Source organism: Amblyomma maculatum, chromosome 10 (assembly GCF_055883805.1).
Source record: "Amblyomma maculatum isolate TAMU_Amacu chromosome 10, ASM5588380v1, whole genome shotgun sequence".
NCBI lineage: Eukaryota > Metazoa > Arthropoda > Arachnida > Ixodida > Ixodidae > Amblyomma > Amblyomma maculatum.
Window position 1 is genome coordinate 144,187,960 of NC_139353.1, and position 23,007 is coordinate 144,210,966.

The following is a 23,007-nucleotide window of genomic DNA, read 5'->3' on the forward strand; positions in this document are numbered from 1 at the left end:
TGCTGTTTATGACATTCTCTTTTAATATTTTCTCTACGGCAACAGAAATGGCATAGGATTCAGCAGTGAAAATAGACGCCCAGTGTGGAAGTCTTATGATTTCCACAGAATCTCCTTGCACAACTGCACTTCCAGTGTACACAGCAGTTTTAGATCCATCGGTATAAAAGTCTGTGAAGTTTTTGTACTTTTCCTGCAAGTTTAAGAATTCCTGAATAATGTGCTCTTGTGGGGTTTTGGTTTTTGGAAACTGTGTGAGAGTGAGGTCACAGATTTCAGGAAGACTGTACCATGGAGGTAGAGGGCTGTTTTTTTGTGCGACATCAGGCAAGGTGTCCAGGACCTGCAGCTCACTGCACATGCTTTCGAATCGCATGATCAGTGGCCTTGTTGCTTTGGGTTTATTTGTGAAAATTAATCGAGAGGGGCAAGTTGTGACAACTGGATAACAGAGGTGTTTTTTCTGTGACCTTATTCTTAGAATGTAAGCACACGTGAGGGCTATTCGTCTGTCTTCCAGTGAAGGCTCATTTGTTTCTACATACAGGCTGCTTATAGGGGATGTTCTGTATGCACCGCATGCAAGGCGCAGACCTAAGTTATGTACAGGGTCCAGTTTTTTTAGATATGAAGGCCTAGCTGAACCGTACACTATACTCCCATAGTCCACGCGGGAGCGTACAACAGAACGGTATACATGTAAAAGACATGCCCTGTCGGAACCCCAATGTTTCCGCGAAAGAACTTTCAGTATGTTAAGCGATTTTGAGGCTTTCTTTTTTAGTGTGTTTATGTGAGGTAGAAATGTGAGTTTTTTATCGAAAGTAATGCCTAGGAATTTGTGCTCTTCTTTTAATGGTAATTCGGTTCTATTTAAGTGCAAGACAGGGTTGTTCTGAATACCCCGTTTGAGTGAAAACATAACTGCCACCGTCTTTTGGGGGGAAAACTGAAACCCATTTTTGTCGGCCCATGCCACTAGTTTATTTATTGTTATTTGTATTTGTCTCTCACACGTTGATATATTGGAAGAGGTGTAGGCTATCTGGAGGTCATCTACGTAGAGTGAACACATAATGGAATTTGGGATTTCATTGGTAATGGAATTGATTTTTACAACAAAAAGCGTTGTGCTTAGAATGCACCCCTGAGGTACTCCATTCTCCTGAATGAAGCTTCTTGACAAGGTGGTACCGAGGCGCACTTGGAATGAACGATGTGAAAGAAAGTCTTTTAAAACACTGAGCATTCGACCACGGATGCCCAAAGCTGCTAGATCACGTAGGATGCCGAATCTCCAAGTTGTATCATATGCCTTTTCTAGATCGAAGAAAACAGCGAGACAATGCTGTCTATGTATAAACGCCTCGCGGACAGTGTTTTCGAGGCGTACTAGGTGGTCCGTAGTTGAGCATCCTTTCTTAAAACCGCACTGATGAATATTAAGAAGTTTACTTGATTCTAAAATAAAGGTTAATCTAGTGTTTAAAATACTTTCAAAAGATTTTGCTAAACAACTAGTTAGGGCTATAGGCCTGTAACTCCCAGGACAGGTCGGGGGCTTGCCGGGTTTTAGGAACGGCACAATTATGGCTCTTTTCCAAGTCTCCGGTATTTTAGCTAGCACCCAGATTTTGTTAAAAAACTTTAGAAGCGCTTCTACAGATGCTTCTGATAGATGGGCGAGCATCTCATAATGAATCTCGTCAGGACCAGGTGCAGTTTTTTTACCGCAAGCGAGAACATCTTTCAGTTCTTGCAGCGTAATCAACCTATTGTAAGGTGTATTCGTGGTGCCCCTCGTAGGAAGCCTATATTTTTCAATCCTGTCCTTGTACTTTAAGAATGTTTTTGTATAGTGTGCAGAACTCGAAATTTTGTGGAAATGCACACCTAATATATTAGCTTGTTCTTCGATGCTTGTCTGTGTATTAGGGGCTGTGAGGATTGGAATTGTGAATGGGGAGAAGCTGCCATTTAGCTTATGAATTTGTTCCCACATTTTTTTTGATGTTGTGGAGCTGTTTATAGATGTAACATACTTCTGCCATGATTTTTTTTCGGCATTACGACGAATATATCGAGCTTTGGCTCTTGCTTTTTTAAAAACTGTCAGATTTTCATATGTTGGGTATCTCCGAAAAATACCCCAGGCTTTATTTTGTTCTTTTTTGGCTTCTTTACAGTCCTGTGTCCACCAGACTTTGTGGTTTTGGTGCACTACGCCTGTGGATTGGGGAATAGATAGACGTGCTGCCGCAAGAATGCATGCTGTAAATATTTCATTCATTTTGTCTATATCAATTTTCTCTGAATATATTTCATTTAGACTGGCTTCTTGCCTGAACAAAGACCAGTCAGCTAAATGCAGTTTCCACCGCCTGGGTTTTGTCGGGATGACTGATGGTGAGGATGATAAGCTGATCATGACAGGAAGATGGTCGCTTCCGTACGGATTATTTAAAACTTCCCATTTAAAATCGGTAAAAATAGAAGGTGAACTAAAAGACAGATCTAAACAACTCGCTTTGCCTGTGGCTGGGGAGTAGTATGTTGGATTGCCAGAGTTTAGGAGACACACGTTGCTGCATAAAATAAAATCTTCTATAAGCTGACCACGAGTATCTGTTTGCTCGCTGCCCCAAAGACACGAATGAGCGTTAAAATCACCAACTAAAAGATATGGCTCGGGAAGCTGTTGTAAAAGGTCTTCTAAATCATCTAGTGTTATCTTGATGTGTGGTTGGAGGTATACTGAACATACTGTGATGGTTTTATGTGTTAATATTGTGGCTGCTACCGCTTCAAGTCTGGTATTAAGAGTCAGCTCCTGAGCAGCGATTCCAGTTTTCACGACGATGGCTACACCACCCGAGAGTCTGCTGGACAGCTCCCGGTCCCGGCGGATGATTTTGTAATTTTTAAGGAAATTTTTGTTCTGAGGACCTAAGTTGGTTTCCTGGAGACACAAAGCCAATGGGGAGAATGTAGCCAGGATGTCCTTTATGTCGCTGTAATTATTTAGTAGTCCTCTACAATTCCAATGTATTATACACGCCATCTTATTTTATGAAAAATGTGAAAAACTAGATTAGGTTTTTTTTTGGCCCAACGACTCGGGGCCTGTCTTTTTTTTGACGGTCTAAGCTGTGCCGTCGTCCGTCTGACGTCGAAGGTACAGCCCTACCGGGGCTCGTGTCCATTGCCTCCTCTTCAGAGGCAGCGGAGGAGCGCGCCCCAGATAAGTTTTCTTTCGTGTTAGGCCTCGCCTCATGAGGAGAGGCCTTCAGGCTTGTCAACCCGGAGGGCTGCATAGCCTTCTTTTGAGATGGAGGTGGGGGAGCAGCATGAGCCACTTCCACCTGGGGCGCGGGTAGCCCTGCCCGAGGCTCACTCTGTGTGGCCTGGGCAGGTGCTAAATGTTGGTGTGGCACCCCGCGCTGTTGTGCCATACCAGAATAACTTGGTTTTGCAGTGAACTGAAAAGCAGGAGTAGTGGCCAGTTTTTGTCGCGCTTCTTTATATGACAAGTTTTCTTTTGTTTTGATAGTGATTACTTCTTTTTCAGTTTTCCACGTGGGGCAAGACCTTGAATAAGCAGGGTGTTCTCCTTCACAGTTAGCACACTGCAATGTGGTTTCGGTGCATTCATCAGTTGAGTGTTCTTTTGAAGCGCATTTCGCACAAGTTCGGCGACCGCGACAACTCTGTGAGCCGTGTCCGAATTTCTGGCAGTTAAAGCATCGTCTAGGGTTCGGTATATAATGTCTTACACTTATCTTCAGGTAGCCTACTTCAATGGTGTCAGGGAGAGCACTGGAAGCAAATGTAAGGACAATGTGCTTTGTCGGGATTTCTTTGTTTTCTTTTCTTATCTTAATCCTCTGGACATTTACAACGTTCTGATCAGCAAGTCCTTCTAACAGTTCATTTTCTGTCAAGTGTATGAAATCATTTTCTGAAATCACACCTCGGACAGTGTTCAGTGATCGATGAGCAGTGATCGAGACAGGTATGCCCCCGATAGACTCAATGTTGGACAGTTTCAAGTATTGCATGTAGTCTTTCAATTCAAGCAGTAGGTCTCCACTTGCCAGTTTTTTCACCTTGTAACCTGCACCTAGTGCACTTGTCAGTGATTTCTCAACTATGAATGGGGAGATAATTCTCGCTGATTTTTGCTCTTCTTCACTATGTATCACATAGTACTTTGGGAAAACTTCTTTGTTTTTTTGGAAAAATTCATGGGTTACATCGGTCCGCCCTCTTTTGAGAGGGCGATCAGTTCCAGAAAGAGAAGCAGCCATAAAATGTGATATTTTTCGGCCAAAGTGGCAGCCACCCACCATGGAGCCCAACAAGGGGACGGGAAAGGAGCTTGTATAAAGAGTCCTGGCCACGTCAGCTGTACACTCTGACTATAACCAAATACGGCGTAACGCAGGGTGGTTAGCCACACAAGGTTAACCCTCGCCGCCAGGAAAAAGGAAAAAGCGAGAAGGGAGGAGAAGACAGGAAAGTTCTGAGAAAGAGGATAGGAAAGTGAAAGATGGAGGGGAGGATAGGAAAAGGCGACTGCCGATTTCCTCCGGGTGGGTCAGCCCGAAGGTGCCGTCTATGGGAAGCGTGGGCCAAAGTGGTGTGTTGCCTCCACCGAGGGGCCTTAAGGGTCCAAACACTCGGCATTGGCTCAACCACCAGGATCCCCTTTTCCCCAGACACGACGATGCCACGCACGGCTAAGCGTGGGTGCTCGGGGTCCGTGGTGTCGCACAAAACACACAAACAACTGCTTTAACAGGTGCCCCCTGCGGGGCTATCGAGGCAATTGTTCGGAAAACTGCGCTTCATGTGTGGAGGTAATGACGCGATGGACGCAAGAGCCGTTACAACAGCTTTGCACCACATTGTGAAGAAAAAAGCATTACCATCTACAGGAGTCGCTGTACAAGGTGAAGACGCAGAAGAAGCGGCCGCCTGTGTTCCTCAAGATGTGATTCAAGAACTGAAAGCTTTGCGAGCACATCTTCCAGCTCCACCTGCGTCTGTTACTTATTCAGGCTTGGTCTACGTAGGTGGATATATCGCGAAGCTTATAAGCGATCTTGGGTGTGACGCGTCATGCTTGTGACGACAAACAAGACCAGCAGTCCTCTGTACAAACTTCTGCACGCACAAGAGAATGGTGAACTACACTATCCGAAGCAAGAGTTTCTAGCTTTCCTGGAAACCATTTCGTCTTTTTTTTAAAAGGCAGTCAAAGATCTCCCACGATCAAGGATTCTGGAAACCTTGCAGCTAATAGTTGAGCCAAATCTAGAAGATTCACCCCTCCTAAGCTGCCCAGAAGGTGTTGACCAGAGTCACGCCAAACGATCAGCCCATCTCATCTCTGAAATGTTTCTCCGGATCCTTCTCGTAAACTATACAAAGAAATCAACAGACCAGAATGACAAGCCATCTGGATTCATCCACAAACCAACACGAAAGCATTTCAGGTTGTAATTGATATCTCTTGGAACTCTAAGTATCACGACATTGTTGTATACATCAATACAGGCAATGCCTGTTATTGCGTTCAGTCCTTTTAGGTGTGGTGAAATGATGTCAGAATTTCAGAGAGCAAATGATCTGTCTGATAACGCGTGATTTGCACAGTGAGAAAAAACTGAGCTTTTCGGAACGGCAAATGCTGTTATTGCCAAAATACACTTTCAAGCATCCACATTGACTGTGCCAGCCTTTAAGAGGAAAATAAATGGTTGCTAACGCTGGTTTCTTACTGAAATATCTTGCTTCACTTTTACTCCTGTCAGTAGCAAATAATCCAGCTGTGCCAGCTGATACTATGCGCCCTCACACAATGCCAAATTCAATGTTTTCAGATCCACATACTAGCCCCCCCCCCCCCCCCCCCCCCTTGCACGTCGTGGCTGCATAAGACACGGTTGCCATGTTCTTGCTCAATGCGCTGGGAGCGGCCATTCAGCAAATCTATGCAAATGTCTCAAACAGCACGCGCCGAGGCTACCTCGAGAACGTTTAGCGGCCCCCATCGAGCGAAGTGGGGTTGGCTCGCAGCGCCCCGGAGAATAGCAGCCATAGGTGGCAACTGCCTCTCCTGCGCAGGCCGTAAAAGGAAAGGGAGCGCGCGCATTGAGACCGGCCGTGGCTCACCATTTGAAACGCTCTTCAACGAAGCAGGAAGCATTTGCCTGCCTCAGCATTCGTGGGCAGTGCATCGCACCGACGATGCAGGGGTGAAGGACATTGTGTTTATCGACGACACACAGGCAAAGGGACGGTTCTTCAGAAATTTGCAATAGAAGACTTTGCATGTGAAGAGTGACCTGACAGTTCAGGCGTATGTCTTCGGCAGGCCTATGGATTGTGCTACTGTTGGTATAAATCCAGTTGCCGCATCGTCATCTGAAATTGAAGTTATGCTCCAAACTATTGATAGCCTTAATGTGTGCCTGGGAGGGCCGAGTTTGAAGGACTTTCCGAGTGTGCATCCGGAGTGTGCTTCCGTCGACTGCCACAAGAGATGGAGACACAACAAGTGCATATTACTGTCACCTGGACGTGTCATATGTCATCACTGCCGCGGTTTTTGCCGACAGCTTTAGGTTGCATGCAGACCGCCAAGCTGCAAGAGCGAAACAGGAGTGACCATTGAAGCGCATTAGGCTTTCCATGCCGCCTTCCCAGCAGGAGAAGCTCAAAGCTTTGCGCCGTGCAAAACCAGCGTTCACGAGTGCGGCTTATGAAGCGCAACAAGCTCTTGATCAAGCATATACAAGACACCAAAACAGAGCTAAAAAAATTGCAGGAAGAAGACATCAGAAGTAAGCTGCAAGCCCTGAATATGCCACCAGCGCGGAGGCTTTTGCTAAAGGAATGTATTTCAGCTGCCCGGAGCGCAACCAAGAGAAACCGACGATACACACGACTGGATTCTGTTGTGCCTATTGCTACACATATGCAGCCCTGCTTCGTACGCTTTTTTACGAAGCAATGATATTTTGCCTTTGCCATGTATTACTACCGTGAGGAAGTATATAAGCATGCTGGGCCTGAAATGTGGTTTTGATGATAACTTCTTTCAAGCCTTGAAGGTGAAGATCTCTAAGCAGACTCCTTTGCAGCGCCGAGGAATGTCGATAATGGATGAAATACAAGTAAGAAAAGAATTGGTTCTAAACTCGAAAACGATGACCTACGCCGGTTTCGTAGAGCGACAACCAAAGCAATGTGCTTGCAGATCTTTTGCTTGCTTGCTTGTTTTTGCATTTTCGCCTTTAGGCGAAAATTATTTGCAGCCAGTGACTATGTTTGCATCGAAGGGGTCAACAAAGGGAACGCTCCTTGCTCAGCTTTTGATTCAGTGGATTGTACGTTTAGAGAAGGCCGGTTTGTTTGTCGACGGAGTTGTGTGCGACAGCGCTTCCACGAACCACGCAATGTGGAAGCAGCTTGGCATCAGTGGCGCGTTGGGACATGTCGTTAATTGCTTTGAACATCCAACGGACGTTTCAAGAAAGGTGTATGTTTTTTCCGACGCACCTCATCTCTTTAAGTGCATTAGGAACCGTCTGCACGAGAAAAAAGTTCTGAAGAAAGATGGCCAATTTATTACATGGTCGTGCTACGACGCTGTGTTTGTTGCCGACAGCAAGAACACTGGATAGCTTCGAGTCTGCCCCAAGCTCACTTACAATCATGTAAACCCATCCAACATGCAGAAGATGAGAGTAAAGCTGGCCACATAGCTCTTCAGTAACATTATTCCTTTGGCAACAGAGTTGTGTTGCCAAAGGAATGTTTTATGCTCGCAGAGGTGCGCCAAGGCTGGCTAATGCGGAACCGACAGCGAAGTTCACACTTTTTCTGAATGACCTGTTTGACGCTCTAAACCGCCGCTACCCTAGAGAAGGCATTCAACTAGGATGCAGAGATTTACTCTCCAGACTGCATGTGAGTGGCTGGACTCATGGTAACAAGAGGTCATAAACGGTGACATTCCAAGAAACCTCTTTCTGACCCAGTCGACTGCCGAAGGTTTGCGCGTTATGCTGAAATCTGTCCTACAACTTTCTAGATACCTTCTACAAGACTGCGGTTTCAAGTACCATATTTACTCGCATATAACCCACACCAAAAATTGAAAAAATGTGTTTAAAAAGTGGGGATGCGGGTAATACGCGAATATTCCGGAGAAGGGGGGTTCACGCAAGCCACCGCCCGTTACAAAGGGCTAAGCCACTATCATCCATCCAGCCAACAAGAGGCCAACGCAGGTCATAGCTAGATTCACATCCATAGTCTGTTTATTCTGTAGCACCACGCCAGCCACGCTTTTCGCACGCTTTGCATACGCTTTGTTCATACTTTGATGGGCCTTGAGTAAGGTGGCGTTTCTTGTACGCCCATTTTGCACAGTTGGCCAGCCTTGTTTAGGCATCATGAGCGTCTCGGTGGCAATCATTCACGGCGAAGGAGAAACTCAGGATCGTCGCCGCCGCTGAACAAATCGGCAACAGAGCTGCTGCGAGAAAGAACGATATCGACGAATCTTGCATTCGCGACTGGCGGACGAAAAAAACTCTCTCGAAGCTGTGAACAAGGACAGGCGAGCGTTTCGCGGCCCGAAGACTGGCGCGTACCCTCACCTCGAGACGCAGCTTGCCAAATTCATTGAGGAGCAGACGAGTTGTGGCCACGCTGTATCTACAGAGATGGCGCAGATGCAAGCCCTGAAGCTGGCCCGGGAAATGAATAGTCCACGCGAGTTTCATGCGAGCCGCGGATGGCTGCAGCACTTTATGACCAGGCATGGATTTTCGATGCAGCGGCGAACTACCATGTGCCAGCGGCTTCCCGACGCTTACGAGGAGAAGCTGCTCAACTTTCTATGTTACGTCATCGGACTGAGGAACGAGCGCAACTATTTGCTATCTCAGCTGGGAAATGCTGACCAAACGCCAGTATATTTCGAGATGCCCATGGACACGACCCTGGAGAAAAACGGGCGCAAAATCTGTTAGCGTGCTGACTGGCGGCAACACCAATCTGCGCTGCACAGTGATGTTGCGTGCTTCGGCCGACGGCACCAAACTGCGCCCGTATGTAATATTCAAGCGCAAGACTCTACCGAGTACACCACTTCCCCCAGGAATTGTGCGAGTGGAAGATAACTCGTGGATGAACAGTGACCTCAGCATTGACTGGATTACGACAGACCTTGTCGTAATACCTGGCGGCATGGCTTCCATGCTCCAACCACTCGACGTGTGCATCAATAAGCCTTTCAAGGCTCAGGCTCACAATTGAACGACAGCACTGACAACGTTGCGGCAGTCGTTTTCAAATATATTTGTTCTTAAAACTAAAATGGTGACTGTTTGCACAGTTGTAACTTCCTAGACCTCATTTTTTCAGGTAAGTATGTGGGTTATACGCGAGGATATTTTTTTTTATTTCGTGGGGTTCAAAGTTAGGGGTGCGGGATATATGCAGGGGCGGGTTATACGCGAGTAAATACGGTATGTGCTGTCGGCCAAAATGAATTAGGATCCGTTAGAATGCTTCTTCGGTATAATCAGACAAGCAGGAGGACAAAATGAACATCCGACCTCTCCCACATTCTTGCAGCTCTATCGCATGCTAAGCATTTATTCTTTGCTAAAACCTCCACAGTTTGGAAACTGTACAGCGTCCGAGAAGGGCCAGACTGCTGTTGTCACTTTGGCGGATTTGAGGCAGATATACAAAAGTTCGGATGAGCAGCGCCTGAACAAACTGCAGAAATTGAAGCAGAAGCTTGATGGGCTAATAGACGAAGGCACCTGGGACTGTGAAGACGTTTTTGAGCTAGACGACTGCGATGCAGCGGTTCAAGACTGCATCGTTTACTACGTTACTGGCTTTGCCTCAAGAAAGCTTGCAAACGAGGCCTCTTGCACGGATTGTAAGCAGGTGCTTGGAGGAACAAAAGGGGTTGCAAATGTTCCTGAAGCTGAGCTGGTGAATCTCAAAACAAGGGGCAGGCTGACGCACCCTAACATGCATCTTTTTGACCTTTTCAAGTACTGCGAAGAGAAGTTTGAAAAATATACGAGTGAGAGGCACGTGTTCGATAAGATCATTGATGCTGTGCTGGAAAATTTCCCATTTACATTTCCATGTAATCTTCATAAAGAAGATATGCTTGCAAAACTGCTGCATTATTATCTGTGCCTACACATGCGTCAATATTGCAGGCAATTGAAGAGTCAGAAGGACAATAAGAGCCAGGATTTGCGAAAATTGTCAAAGGTTGTATGAGCTCGTAGGCAGGGACGAGTGCAATGGTGTTTTAATTTACTTTCTCGTGTTTATTTTTCTTCACCTTCATTTCCAAAATTAAGGAGACATTTCGCGACTTGCATTTGTTTCAGAAATTTTAAAGTTGTATCAATAAATTACTAGCGTGACATTCATGCACTGAAGCAACTTGTGATCTGTTTTTTCTTTTTTTTTTGGGGGGGGGGGAGGGTAGGAATTTAATTTATATGTTCGTAACATGGCGGTAAGACTGGTTGGGATGGGTCTCTGTATCCTGGATTTCTCCGGTATCGGCATGAGCTCTGTTCCTTAGCGCACTGTTCGGCGTATCTTATAACTAGTAAAGTTAAGCGGAAACCGCATGAGGCGACAGCCCCTGGCGATCCGTGGCGCGACGTTGCCACGGATTCTTGTCGTTGCCGTTGGGGCACACCGCACGGAGCGACGGAACTTGATGACAAAGAGACGCGTTTTCAGCGCTGCTTTGTAGCCGCCACCGCCTCGTCATTCGGTCAAGGGGAGTGCAGTTACGCCTTATCCCGTTCATTTCTAACACTAAACAGCATCATCATCATCAGCCTGATTATACCCACTGCAAGGCGAAGGCCTCTCCCATATTTCTCCACTTAACCCGGTTCTGTGCTAGCTGCATCCACTTGACCCCTGCGAACATCTTAACCTCATCCGCCCATCTAAGTCTCTGCTGCCCCCTGCTACGCTTTCCTTCCCTTGGAATCGAGTTTGTTACCCTAAGCGGCCATCGGTTATCCTCTCATTGCACTACATGTCCTGCCCATGTCCATTTCTTCTTCTTAATTTCCATTAGAATGTCAGTAACTTAAGTTGTTTCTCTTACCCATTCTGCACGCTTTCTATCTCTTAATGTTACCCCTACCATTTTTCGTTCCATAGCCCTCTGGGTTGTCCTCAACTGAAGTAGACCTCTCTTGGTTAGCCTCTATGTTTCAGCCCCATTGGTGAGTACAGGCAAGATGCAACTGTTGTATACTTTCCTCTTGAGCGATACCGGTAAGCTGCTAGTCATAATCTGCGAGTGCTTGCCAAATGCGCTCCATCCCAATCTTATTCTTCTTATTTCCTTTCATGGCCCGGATCTGCAGTTACCACCTGTCCTAAGTAGACATATCCGCCTACTACTTCCAGTATTTTGCTACCTAATGTAAACTGCTGTTCCTTCCCGAGGCTGTTGAAAATTACCGGTCTTCTGCATATTGATTTTCAAGCCTACCTTTCTACTTTTCCTGTCTAGGTCATCGATTTCATTTTTAGTCTCTCCGTTAGGACTTTTCCATGTCCATTTTCGGTTCTTCCGTTTGCCGAAGAAGGTATTCATGATTCGTAAGTTATTGCGCTCTGCAAACTCAACTACAGTAGAATCTCGGTGATACGAAATTCAAAGGGAGACGAAAATTTTCGTAGCACCCGAAATTTCGTATCACCAAAAAACGAGCAAAATTCGTTTTCAAGCCTTCCAACAGGTACGAAATATTTATTTTCGTTGAAAGAAATCGTGTATATTCTTCTGCACCTTCTTTTCCGCGAGATCTGATAACAGAGAGTTTTGAAAAGTGAAAAAAAATTGGGCTGCTGTCTTCTCCTGCACAGACTCTGAGGTCACGGCGCGCCGCAGAACATCGATGGCGTGAATCGTTTCTGCTGCCGTCGGCGGTGGGTCATCAACGCTTTGGTCGTCGTCATCTTCGTCACTGCATGGAATGCCAGGCTGTGATGACGCTTCCTCCGCAATATCTTCAACCGTGCGGAGACCAAAGGTGGCAATTGTCGTCGTTCGCGGTGACGAAATTGTCGACGCAACAGTCGACGTCAAGTTGATTCCAGACATCGATGGGAATCGGGTCTGGGACTTGCGAGGCAGTAGCCACAGCGGATTTGAAAACCCCACACTTCGCGAAACAATTGGCGATAGTCGTAGGAACGACGCGATCCCAGGCAATTGCAAGAAAATGCACAGCGTCCAGAAGAGTGATCTGGAGATTCGCGTCCTACCTTTCAATCTTCGCGAGGAGGCGGTGCACCAACAAAGCTTTGAAATGGTGCTTAACATTCCTTATCCCAGCATCCAGTGGTTGCAAATAGAGACTGAGAATTGGGGACCCAAGACTCTGGGCCCCCAAGCCGCGTTGCGTCGTTGCTCTTGGGTTTAGAGGAGCAGCAGAGTTTGATAATTGGGTCAAACGCAGACAGCATTGGGTCGAGCGCTTGTTACGCCGCAGTGGGGAAAATAAAAAGGTGCTTGAAAGTAACAAAAAAGAAAAGCCTTTGTTGCAAGTGAAAACAAACAGAATGCATTTTTGAGCAAGAAGAGCGAGCATTAAAGCCTCATAAACGTAAGGGTTTTGTTAGTACTACAAATTAAGTAAGCCATTTTAAGTCAAGCAAAGCCAATCGCAGCCATGTCAGCCAAGCTGGCCATTCATTGTTCATTGGTTCACAAGAAGGGAAAGACGCAGTATCTGTCACACTCTGTGGACACCTGAACCGCGCCGTAAGGGAAGGGATAAAGGTGGGAGTGAAAGTGAAAAGAGAGAAAGGGGAGCCGTAGTAGAGGGATACGGAGTAATTTCGACTACCTGGGGATCTTTACCGTGCGCCAAGCTGGCCAAGTGCTCTTAAATGGTGTTTTTTTGGTGATTCACCTCAAGACTGCGAGTTCACCTGTGCAAATGGCAAAAATCAGTCAAAGGACAACAAGTTTGCTCTGCGATCATCTGCTGTACGCTGATTTGAGTTGGGCTGACATTGAAGAACCATTTCTGCCGTTGCCAGAAGTGATTTACCGACGACATGGTCGGCGGCAGTATACTTCTCGCAAAGGACGGCTTGACGTCGGAATCATTGAAGACGATGTCTTTCGGAGAATGTTCCGTTTTGAGAAAGAAAACTTTGATGAATTGTCATCTGCTCTCCTAATTCCCGAAACAATTGAGAGCATTCAGGGAGTGCAAGTTTCCGGCAAAGAAGCTCTCCTGATTGCCCTCCGGCGGCTCGCATATCCTAATAGGTGGTGCGACTTAGAAGACGTTTTCGGACGACATACCTCCGTGATGTCCAGCATAGCCGCCTCTGTCTTCGGCCACATTGAGACGACCTTCGGTCATCTCCTGTCGATGACAAATCATCGTTGGCTGAACCTCGCGAATCGCTGTTTTCCCAGGTACGTACTGTTTAAACCTAAAATATTGTGAAAGACTGCAAGGTCGAGATGTCAAGGCAAGGTATGCCGTGTCTAGCGTTTAATCCGATGGCGAACCCAGGCGCGTGCCGGAGCCCGCGACGCGGGGCGATGACGATGGCTTGTACAAATGAAAGAAGGTCATAGTATGCACAAATGAAAGATACGTACGTTATTGCAATTAGGTAAACGACTGTTGCCTTCGCAGGATTTCTGTAAACAATGTTTGTAACCTTAGGCTTTTTTCATTTTCTATAAAAGCTTTACCGACGTTGGTAGAAAAGCTATAAAAGACAGGGCGCCGTCAAAACGGAAGTGTACAGATCGCGTTTTACCTTGTTTCCTCTGACACATATGCTATGTAAGAAAAGAAAGGCACATATGATGCGTATACTTTCCTGTTATGCATTTTCTAGTACTACCAAGTGTGACTAGCCTCTGGCCATAGTTGTTGAAATCTTCTTCGTAGCGCGATATTGCAATGAATACTGCTGCAACAATATCCTACATTTTGAAATGCAGGCTGTACATGATCGAGGTGCGCCTTTGACGAACTGCTGGGGATTCGTGGATGGAACCGCCCGACCCATCTGCCGACCAACGTACCACCAGCAAATGTACTTCTCTGGACACAAACGGGAGCACGTTGTCAAATATCAGGCCGTTATGTGTGCCAATGGCATCGTCTGCGACCTTGACGGCCCATATTTAGGCCACAGGCATGATGCAGGTAAATCAAAGGCCCCTCATTCCTGCCGTCAAAAGCCGCATGCTGCCACAGTTATGATCTGATCGCCCAAAAAGGTAATTAAGCACGTGTGTGGAGTGTAGTTTCTGCTAAGAAAATTTATGCGTAAATGTTTTCGACAAGCGACTTCTTAAATAACAAATACTTCAACTAGAACAAGAGGAAGAAAATGGTTTACACGGTGTGAAGGAGCACTAAACAAGGGTAACTGGGGTACGCCTTAGTTCGCAGGTCGAGCCAAATATGTCAACTGTCACATTAAGGCGGTGCCCCAGCAAGAACATCACTAAGAAATGCACTGCTCCTAAAACTAAACTTCGCTTTGAAACGGCCAGGTGCATCATTCTGTGGCTTAATATATGCACTCTTAATTGGTTCTCTTTTGAAGGAATACTTCGGGAAAGTGGGTTGTATGAGAAGCTTCTCCAGTTGGTACAGGGAAATACATTCACTATATATGGTGATCCTGCATACCCCCTCCGCCCTCTGCTCATTCGGCCATATGCTGGTGCACGTCTCAACGAACAGCAGCAAGAATTCAATACTGCCATGAGCATTGTAAGGCAGTCAGTGGAATGGGGATTCGGCAAGACAGTCAGTCGTTTGCCTTCTTGGACTGCAAAAAAAAAATCAGAAAATCTTTCTCCAGAATGTGCCTCAAATGTACAAAGTAGCGGCGATTCTAACAAATAGCCACACTTGCCTTTACGGCAACCAAGTCTCTCTAGCGCGATCTGCAAACATGGGCCCTTGAGAATAACATACCTGCCTCGTAATTCACTGTTGAAAATTCTCAGTGCTTACCATCCTGAACTACCGCGGGATGCCAGAACACTTCTGAAGACGCAGAGGAAGACAGAGCTTGTGTCCATGTGTGGTGGTCAGTACCACTACTTTGGGGTGACACCCAACCTGATTAACCATATATCCGGTCATGTTCCAGAAGGGTTGGACACAGTCCTTAATTGTAAATGTAGATGGCCTCCCTATTTCTCGCAGCTCTCGGCGACAGTTCTGGCCTATACTTGTACTGGTAAGAGAAAGTTCTAACCATTCTCCGTTCATTGCTGCACTCGATGAGGAAGATGGCAAACCTGAGGACTTGAACTTATATTTGAAGGACTTCGTTTGTAAAATGATGGGGCTGCTAGAGAGCGGACTTGTGTACTGTGGCAGGTCATTTACAGTGAGGCTTCATGCTTTCATTTGCGATGCCCCTGCAAGGGTTTATATTGAATGCATAAAAGGGCATGCAGCATACTTTGGCTGTGAAAAGTGTGTGGAAAAGGGAACATACTCCGAGTTGAACAGGGGAATCATTTTCAATGAACATGACAGCCCTTTGCGCACAGACGAAAGCTTTAAGAGCCAGGTGCACAGTGATCATCACCGTGGCCAGTCTCCTCTCCAGTACCTGGGAATGCACCATTTCGGAAATCGCAGCGCCGCGAAAAAACCTAGCGGGCGCGCGACGCATTATGGGAAAAGTGAGCGAACGCCGACCGACCGCCCGTCTTTCCTGCCTCCTGCGTTCGCATAGCTGCGGTGTGTGTGTGTACGTGCTTCGATTGCTTTAAGATTTCGTGTATTTTTTGGTGGTGGGCGGTTGCAGGTGCGTTATATAAAGTGTTACGTGCCTGTGGGTTACTTAGTGGCCGCTGCCACTACTGCGCGCGATGTCGTCGAAGTGCCGAGGCGGTGGTCAGACTTGTTGTGTGCCTGGCTGCGACAACAACACGCTGAAAGACAAGAACGTTTCATTTCACGCGTTCCCTGCAAATGAAAAAGAAAAAAAGGAGTGGGTGAGAAGAATCAACCGCCAGGGAAGTGCTGGTCGCTTCTCTTTGTGGCAACCTTCTAAGCACCACCGGATCTGCGGAGCTCACTTCAACACAAGTGGACGCCGTGGCTATATGGACCGGTTGCCGACAATTTTCCCTCATAAAGTCATCAGTCAACTATCTCCTTCCTTTAATACCGGTAAATATATATATTCAGGCGGTTATCGCATATTATCATTACTGCCAAATCTCTTCCAGTCGCGAAACGCAAGAAGACGAGCTCCCAAACTGCCTCTGCCAGCCCTGTGCTCGTCCTGAACGAGTTGGAGATCGGCTACGTAGTTGACGTGCCCCAATGCGATCAACGTAAGAGACGCTTTAACTGTGCCATCTTTTTTCTGAGGCTTCGATTTTGTGTGTTCGCATTTTCATCAAAGCGTTTGTACGCAGAGAGCGACGTAGTTTCCCAGGAGCCCACCCAGCTGACCTTCGGTGCACCGGCTTCGTCTCGCACGGAAACAGGTTAGTGATGGTTCAAAATTCTCACTTTCTCCATTCCACTATGAAAACTTATTTTTCGCATTTAACGGACCCCTATCGCGCCCACTCATTGTGAGGTCCACGGGTGCTGTGGCGACCGGTATATTAATAAATGGACCAAACTTTTTTCCCGCGAAGCCAGTTTTTCGCAAGCTTTTGCAGCTAGCCATGGGAAGTCTACATGTTATGAGTTGCATAACCTCATGTATTCTGTGACATGTCATCAGTGATTTGTACCGTGCATGTGTTATTACTTCAGCGAGTTTTCTGATAAACGCGGTACCTCTTCCACCAGTGCACGCATTGTGAAACTTACCCATTTCATTTCTTTCACCGCGACATTATTCCCTTCACCACAGCTTGTAAAAATGACACAAAAGTCAGGCTATCCAAATGCATATACAGTGTAGATTTGGCTGATGTGCTGGGTGCATGAAACCTATGGTTCCATGCTGGTTGGTAAGCTGCTTGCACAGGTGGATCAGTGGAGTGAAAGAGAGTTGGGCTCTATGGCTTTGTCATCCTAGTTCTTTGTTGTCTGTATATCAGTGTAAGCTGAGAGCAAGGGTTCAGAACACACATTGTGGGCTGAAGTGACTATTTCAAGCCCTGAAATCTGTATTAAAGCACGGCCTAACTGTTCGCAAATCAATAAACTGTTTTTATTTTCTAGGTGCCGAGCATTCATACTCCATGGGGCCTCCAGACACAGCATCTGCTGCCGCACTAAGGAAAGTCAACCACCTTCTCGAAGTATGTGGAAAACTGGAGCATGAAAATAACTTGCTTCGAAAAGAGAAATCTGTGCTCCAGAAAACGGTTGAGGATCTGGAGGCTCAGTTGCACCATGTGAAAGTTGAGGCGCTTAAAGAGAAGCTAAAAACAAAAAACCTTGTCTCAAAAGTTCACGGTTTTGTTTCAGATCAAAAGCGACTAGTGTTTTATACAGGGTTTAACTCCTTTGAAAAATTTGATGCGTTTCTGGAACATGTTGAAGGCATGTACCAGACACTGAAAACAGGTGCTGGCAGGCCACCAGCACTGAAAATGAAAGAACAGGTCATTGCAGTGCTTTGCAGGCTCCGGGTTGGGTTACTGGAGCAGGATTTGGCATATCGCCTGAAAGTGTCTGTGTCAACCGTGAGTGCAATGTTCACATTTTGGGTAAATTTTTTGTTTGAAATGTTAATCCAGATACCAATGTGGCCATCCCGTAACACAGTGGACATGTTCATGCCAGACAATTTTAAAGAATTGTACCCATCGACACGCATTGTACTGGACTGCACAGAAATTTTTATCGAGAACCCGTCTGATTACAGTACGCAAAGCGACACTTTCAGCTCGTACAAAGGACACAACACTGCAAAAGGACTCATTGGCATCACTCCAAACGGCTTCGTTTCTTTCGTGTCAAATCTTGCACCTGGGAGACTTTCCGATCGAGAAATCACGAGACACAGTGGCCTCTATGAGTTGCTCGAGGAAGGGGACAGCGTAATGGCGGATAGAGGATTCCTCATTGAAGATGACCTCCGTCAGCTTGGAGTCGAATTAAACATGCCACCTATGTTGAATGGCCGCTCGCAGTTGTCACTGGCAGATGAGATAGCAACACGGCAGATAGCGAGTTTGCGAATTCATGTTGAGCGTGTCATCAGGGAAGTTAAAAACTTCAGAATACTCCGTGCTGTCTTTCCTAATGTTATGGCAGAGAAGCTGAACAAGATATGGAAAATTTGTTGTTATCTCAATAATTTCATGCATGAGCCCATTCTAAACCGATGAGCGATGGTAGTGTTCTTAATGTTTTGTATGTTATGCATGATCTACTGTAATGCAGGGGTGCTCAAACTCTTTAGCCTTCTCATTTGAAGACCAAATCATTTCGCTAAAATGCAGTCGGCTTCTAACATGTTTCATTTGTGTTCTGGCCAGCTTTGGTCACGGAGCCTGTCTTGAAAATATTTGTTTTATGGGGGATTAACGTCCGAAAGCGACTCAGGCTATGAGAGACGCCGTAGTGAAGGGCTCAGGAAATTTCGATCACCTGAGGTTCTTTAACGTGCACTGACATCGCACTGTACACTGGCCTCTAAAATTTTGCCTCCATCGAAATTCGACCGCTGCGGCTGAGGCTTGAAAAGGTGCTGGCCGACATATGTAAAAGGGGTATGCAAGCTGCGCAGCACATGAACAAGTACTTAAATTCTGTTATGACTGACTGTATAGTGAGATAGCTGTAAGCAGCTACAGCATTAGTCCCAAAATAACTGGCTAAAGTGGATGAAGACATGCATGAACATAGGTGCTTGGGGATTCTAGGAACTGTTCCAAGAACCCCTAGAGTTCCCCAAAATGCAGTTTGAGAATCCCTGCTGCAGTGCAAGGCATCGAACTTGCACTGAATTACACTATTTCATGTACAGCAGACTAGAGGAGCCTTTCTTTCTCTGCTGAAGTAAATCTGAAGTCAATGTACAGGCTATATAGAGCTGCAACGCCTTATTTCTCTGTCGGTGTTGTGCAAATGATTTGAGCATAGATTGTGGCAGTACTATATCCAAGTCATGACTGGAAACGAAATCACCAGTCTCATTGCTGATCTACACAGACAAGATGGAAAGTTGGTGTTTGCAGCCATTGTCTTTTCTACGACAGATTGTCTTTCCTAACTTTTTGGAATGAAATCTGTAAAGTGAATTTCACTTTGTCATTTTTACATGTGTTAGTGATGTACTCATTTTAAAAAAAAGTGATATGTATTGTATATATGTGTACTGTATATGTAAAAAATTTGTACATGTATGCGAGTATTTCATGGCACTGAAATTTGAAAGCTTTATTACCAACTCTCATGTAATGTCTTGCATGGAATCCTTCAGAAAGAACTTATATCAGCTACAATACCCGAGATGCGACAGATTTGAGCTTGTCGTCAAAGAAGTGCGAGCTCAGTGCTACTCGAAACTTGTGCATTAACCCCTCAAAGCAGAGATTAAGTATGCTGAATCTGCACCTTGGGCACTGTCTATGACGGCACATTGATTTACTGTAAAGCATAAGCCTTCATTGGTTCACTTCACATATGTTACAAGTCGTACCGAGTGCAAGAGTATCTACAATACGGACAACACACTTGTCACTTTGCAAAGATTTTGCTTGCAACTTTCATTGCGGTTTCCTTACAGAGACCAATGTGAAGTATGTAGCTGCCCATGTGCTTGTGACTGTAGCTGTGTTCCTAGTGACTGGAAGGTGGGCAAGGTGGTTCCCCTGCACAAGTCTGGGGACAAACATTCTCCTAATAACTACCGACCCATTTCACTTACTAGCATCCCATGTAAGATCATGGAACATGTCATCTGCTCTCATCTCGCCAATTTTCTTGAATCAAATTCGTTCTTCAGTCATTCCCACCACGGGTTTCGTAAAACATTCTCATGCGAGACTCAGCTTCTATGCTTGTCACAAGACCTTCATTTCATTCTTGACCGGGGTTCCATAGCAGGCTGTATATTCCTCGATTTCTCCAAAGCTTTCGATAAAGTTTCTCACCAATTACTACTTTTCAAATTAAGTAACCTCAAACTCGACCCTAGCATCGTTTCGTGGCTTGAGTCTTTCCTCACTAACCGTTCTCAATACGTGACAGCAAATAAATGGAACTCTCGTTCCTCTCCAGTGGGCGCAGGCATTCCCCAGGGCTCCGTACCAGGGCCCCTACTTTTTCTAATTTATATTAATGATTTGCCTAACACCATTGCTTCTTCTGTGTGTCTCTTTGCTGACGATTGTGTAATTTACCGTGAAATTAACAGTGACTCTGACATTTCTGTTCTTCAGTCTGATATTAACCAAGTTTCAGAGTGGTGTAAATTATGGCACATGAAGCTTAACATTAACAAGTGCAAACATATGCGTATTTCTCGTCGTAACAATGAAGTAGCTAATTACAACCTCAATAATACTCCTCTTGAAACTGTGTCTTCGTATAGATACCTTGGTGTGCACATAACTTCTAATCTTTCTTGGAATCTGCATGTGGAATCTATTACTAACAATGCTAACCGCATGTTGGGGTACCTGCGCCGAAACTTTAACCTTTCTTTTAGTTCAATAAAACTGCTTCTTTATAAAACCCTTGTTCGTCCCCTGGCCTTGCATCTCTAGAATCTGAAATCGAATCTGTTCAAAACCGCGCGTCACGTTTTATACTTTCCAACTATAACCGTAACTCCAGTGTTACCGTTATGAAAACAACATTATCATTGCCACCGCTTTCACTACGCAGAAATATTTCCCGCTTATGTCTATTTCACAAAATCTATTACCACAATCCTGCCCTTAAGAGCCGGCTACTAACTACCCCCACATATGTTTCAGGTCGCATTGATCATCTTCACAAAGTAGGTGTTCCGTCATGTCGTACTAAACACACCTCTTGTTCTTTCGTTCCAAACACTTCTGTCAGTTGGAACCACCTTCCTAGGCACATTGCTGATATTACGGACCCAAATTCTTTTAAGACTGCCGTATGTAATCTATATTTATAAATGGTAGTCAAATGTTTTTGTTCGTTTTCGGTGACATTGTTGACTGTCGGAAATGATTTTTTTTTGTCTCACCTGCTTTTCTCTTTTTTTTTCCGCCAATACTTTTTTTTTTTTGATCACTTTTCGCCGTGTTATTGTTTCTCCTATGATGCTTTATGCTGCACTGTACCCTGTACCAATGTATCTTTCCCACTCCCCTCTTTAATGCCTTCGGGCCCTGAGGGTATATGAATAAATAAATAAATAAATAAAAGGCTTTCTTACAAAGAAAGGCTCTTGTATTGCACAGCTCACTTAAACATCTTGTGCCAATATATTTTAAGAGCATAACACAAAAGCATGCTAAGCAATGCATCTCTATGTATAAGCACGTTGCAGAAAAATTTTTTTAATACAGTCTTGTTCAAACATAAGTGTAACGAAATAAATAACTTCAATTATCAAAATCTCAAGCAACTCCGTTGGCGTGAAAAAATGAACAAAACATTGCAATGCGTGACATTATGCAAGAGGTATTTGTGTTCTTAACAATTAGTAGTTAGGCTTTCCTACTAGCCTCACTACGGTGCTGAGCTCTGGTTTGGTTTGAGAGGTTATTGGGTTATGCCATGATCATTCTTTTTGGTGCTTTGAATTCCCTACAATTAGATGGTGGGTCAATGAAATTGGTTCAAAAGTGTAGTGGAGTCCATTAATCACAGAAGAGGATGCACAGCTAAATGACAGTTTGGAGAACAAGAGTGCATGCATCTTCCAGGATACTGCTTCCATTTTGAATGTAAAATTTTAGATGCAGCACCTACCGAGCACTCGCTTGTAATTTGGCTACTTTTATGCGCACATGGGAGTTTTTTTCCTACCTATTACGTTTAAAAAACAAAATGTTGCTTTGAATCAAGAATATATAGTATGTAATGTGGCAGTCTTACAAAATACAATAACAAAAAAGAAGTACGCAAAACTGTCTTGACGCCTTAAGTGCAGAAATGAAGAAAGCCAAGCAACCAATATGAGCATATAAACTGTGCACCTCCCAAAGAACGTATTTCTGCAAGGAAGAAAGAAGGACTTTCATATGTTTCTGAAGTGCTGGTTCCAAATGAGCAATAATTGTTGTGTTGTGTTGGGTTTTTTGGCGCATAAGCAACTAAGGCTATCATGCGCCACGAGCAAGGTGAAAGTTTTGTTTTGCAAGAAATGGGAAAATGAGTGTGTTAAAAACTAATTTGTTTAAAAATCTCCTTTTAAAAGCTTGGGTTGTTTTAGATCCAATGGCGCTTAAGCTGCCACCACCATGATGTGCTTAGCACAAGGTTTCAGTTTCTCTTAGTGACGTATGTTTCATTTTTTCCTACAGTTTGTGTAAAACATTTGCTTCCCTTATGAAACTAAAAACACAAGATAAATCAACAAGTCCATCATCATCTAAAATCAGTTTAGGGTGAAAAGGAATGTATTCTTTGTAAAACTTTGCAAAAAATTTTTTTCTTATCCTTTCAAGACTTGCGCATGTGAAAAAAATGTGGTTAATAGTTAGTTCCTCTCCGCATTTTTCGCATCGTGGTTTCTCTTCTTTTTTCAACAAAAAATTGTGTGTCAGGTGCGTGTGTCCAATGCGGAGACGGCATAGGATCACTTCTATAAAACGCTCCTTATGCCGGCACGACATCCATTCTCCCAAAATGGGCTTTACCAAGTGTAGTTTATTTCCCACTTCACTGTCCCAGGCAGACTGCCATTTTTCTTTTAATTTGAGATGTACAAGTTTCGTGCAGTCTTTGTAAGGTATGCTTATGCTCTTTATTTGCTTGTCGCGGGCTTCAGCAGCACATGTGTCTGCTC

General features: G+C 45.0%; 2 protein-coding genes and 1 pseudogene across 2 annotated transcripts; all 3 read left to right on the forward strand.

Moving 5' to 3' along the window:
• Positions 1–15,052, forward strand: part of LOC146177614 (uncharacterized) — a 142,239-nt pseudogene extending 127,187 nt beyond the window's left edge.
• Positions 12,720–13,975, forward strand: LOC146177620 (uncharacterized). Its single transcript, XM_084580761.1, has 2 exons — positions 12,720–13,522; positions 13,957–13,975. Exons 1-2 carry the CDS (start codon positions 13,032–13,034, stop codon positions 13,973–13,975), a joined length of 510 nt encoding a protein of 169 aa, XP_084436887.1. The 5' UTR covers positions 12,720–13,031.
• Positions 15,053–15,720: 668 nt separating the features above from the next.
• On the forward strand, positions 15,721–20,750 carry LOC146177621 (uncharacterized). Its single transcript, XM_084580517.1, has 4 exons — positions 15,721–16,268; positions 16,328–16,435; positions 16,520–16,591; positions 17,283–20,750. Exons 1-4 carry the CDS (start codon positions 15,965–15,967, stop codon positions 18,395–18,397), a joined length of 1,599 nt encoding a protein of 532 aa, XP_084436643.1. The 5' UTR covers positions 15,721–15,964; the 3' UTR covers positions 18,398–20,750.
• The last annotated feature ends 2,257 nt before the right edge of the window (positions 20,751–23,007 follow it).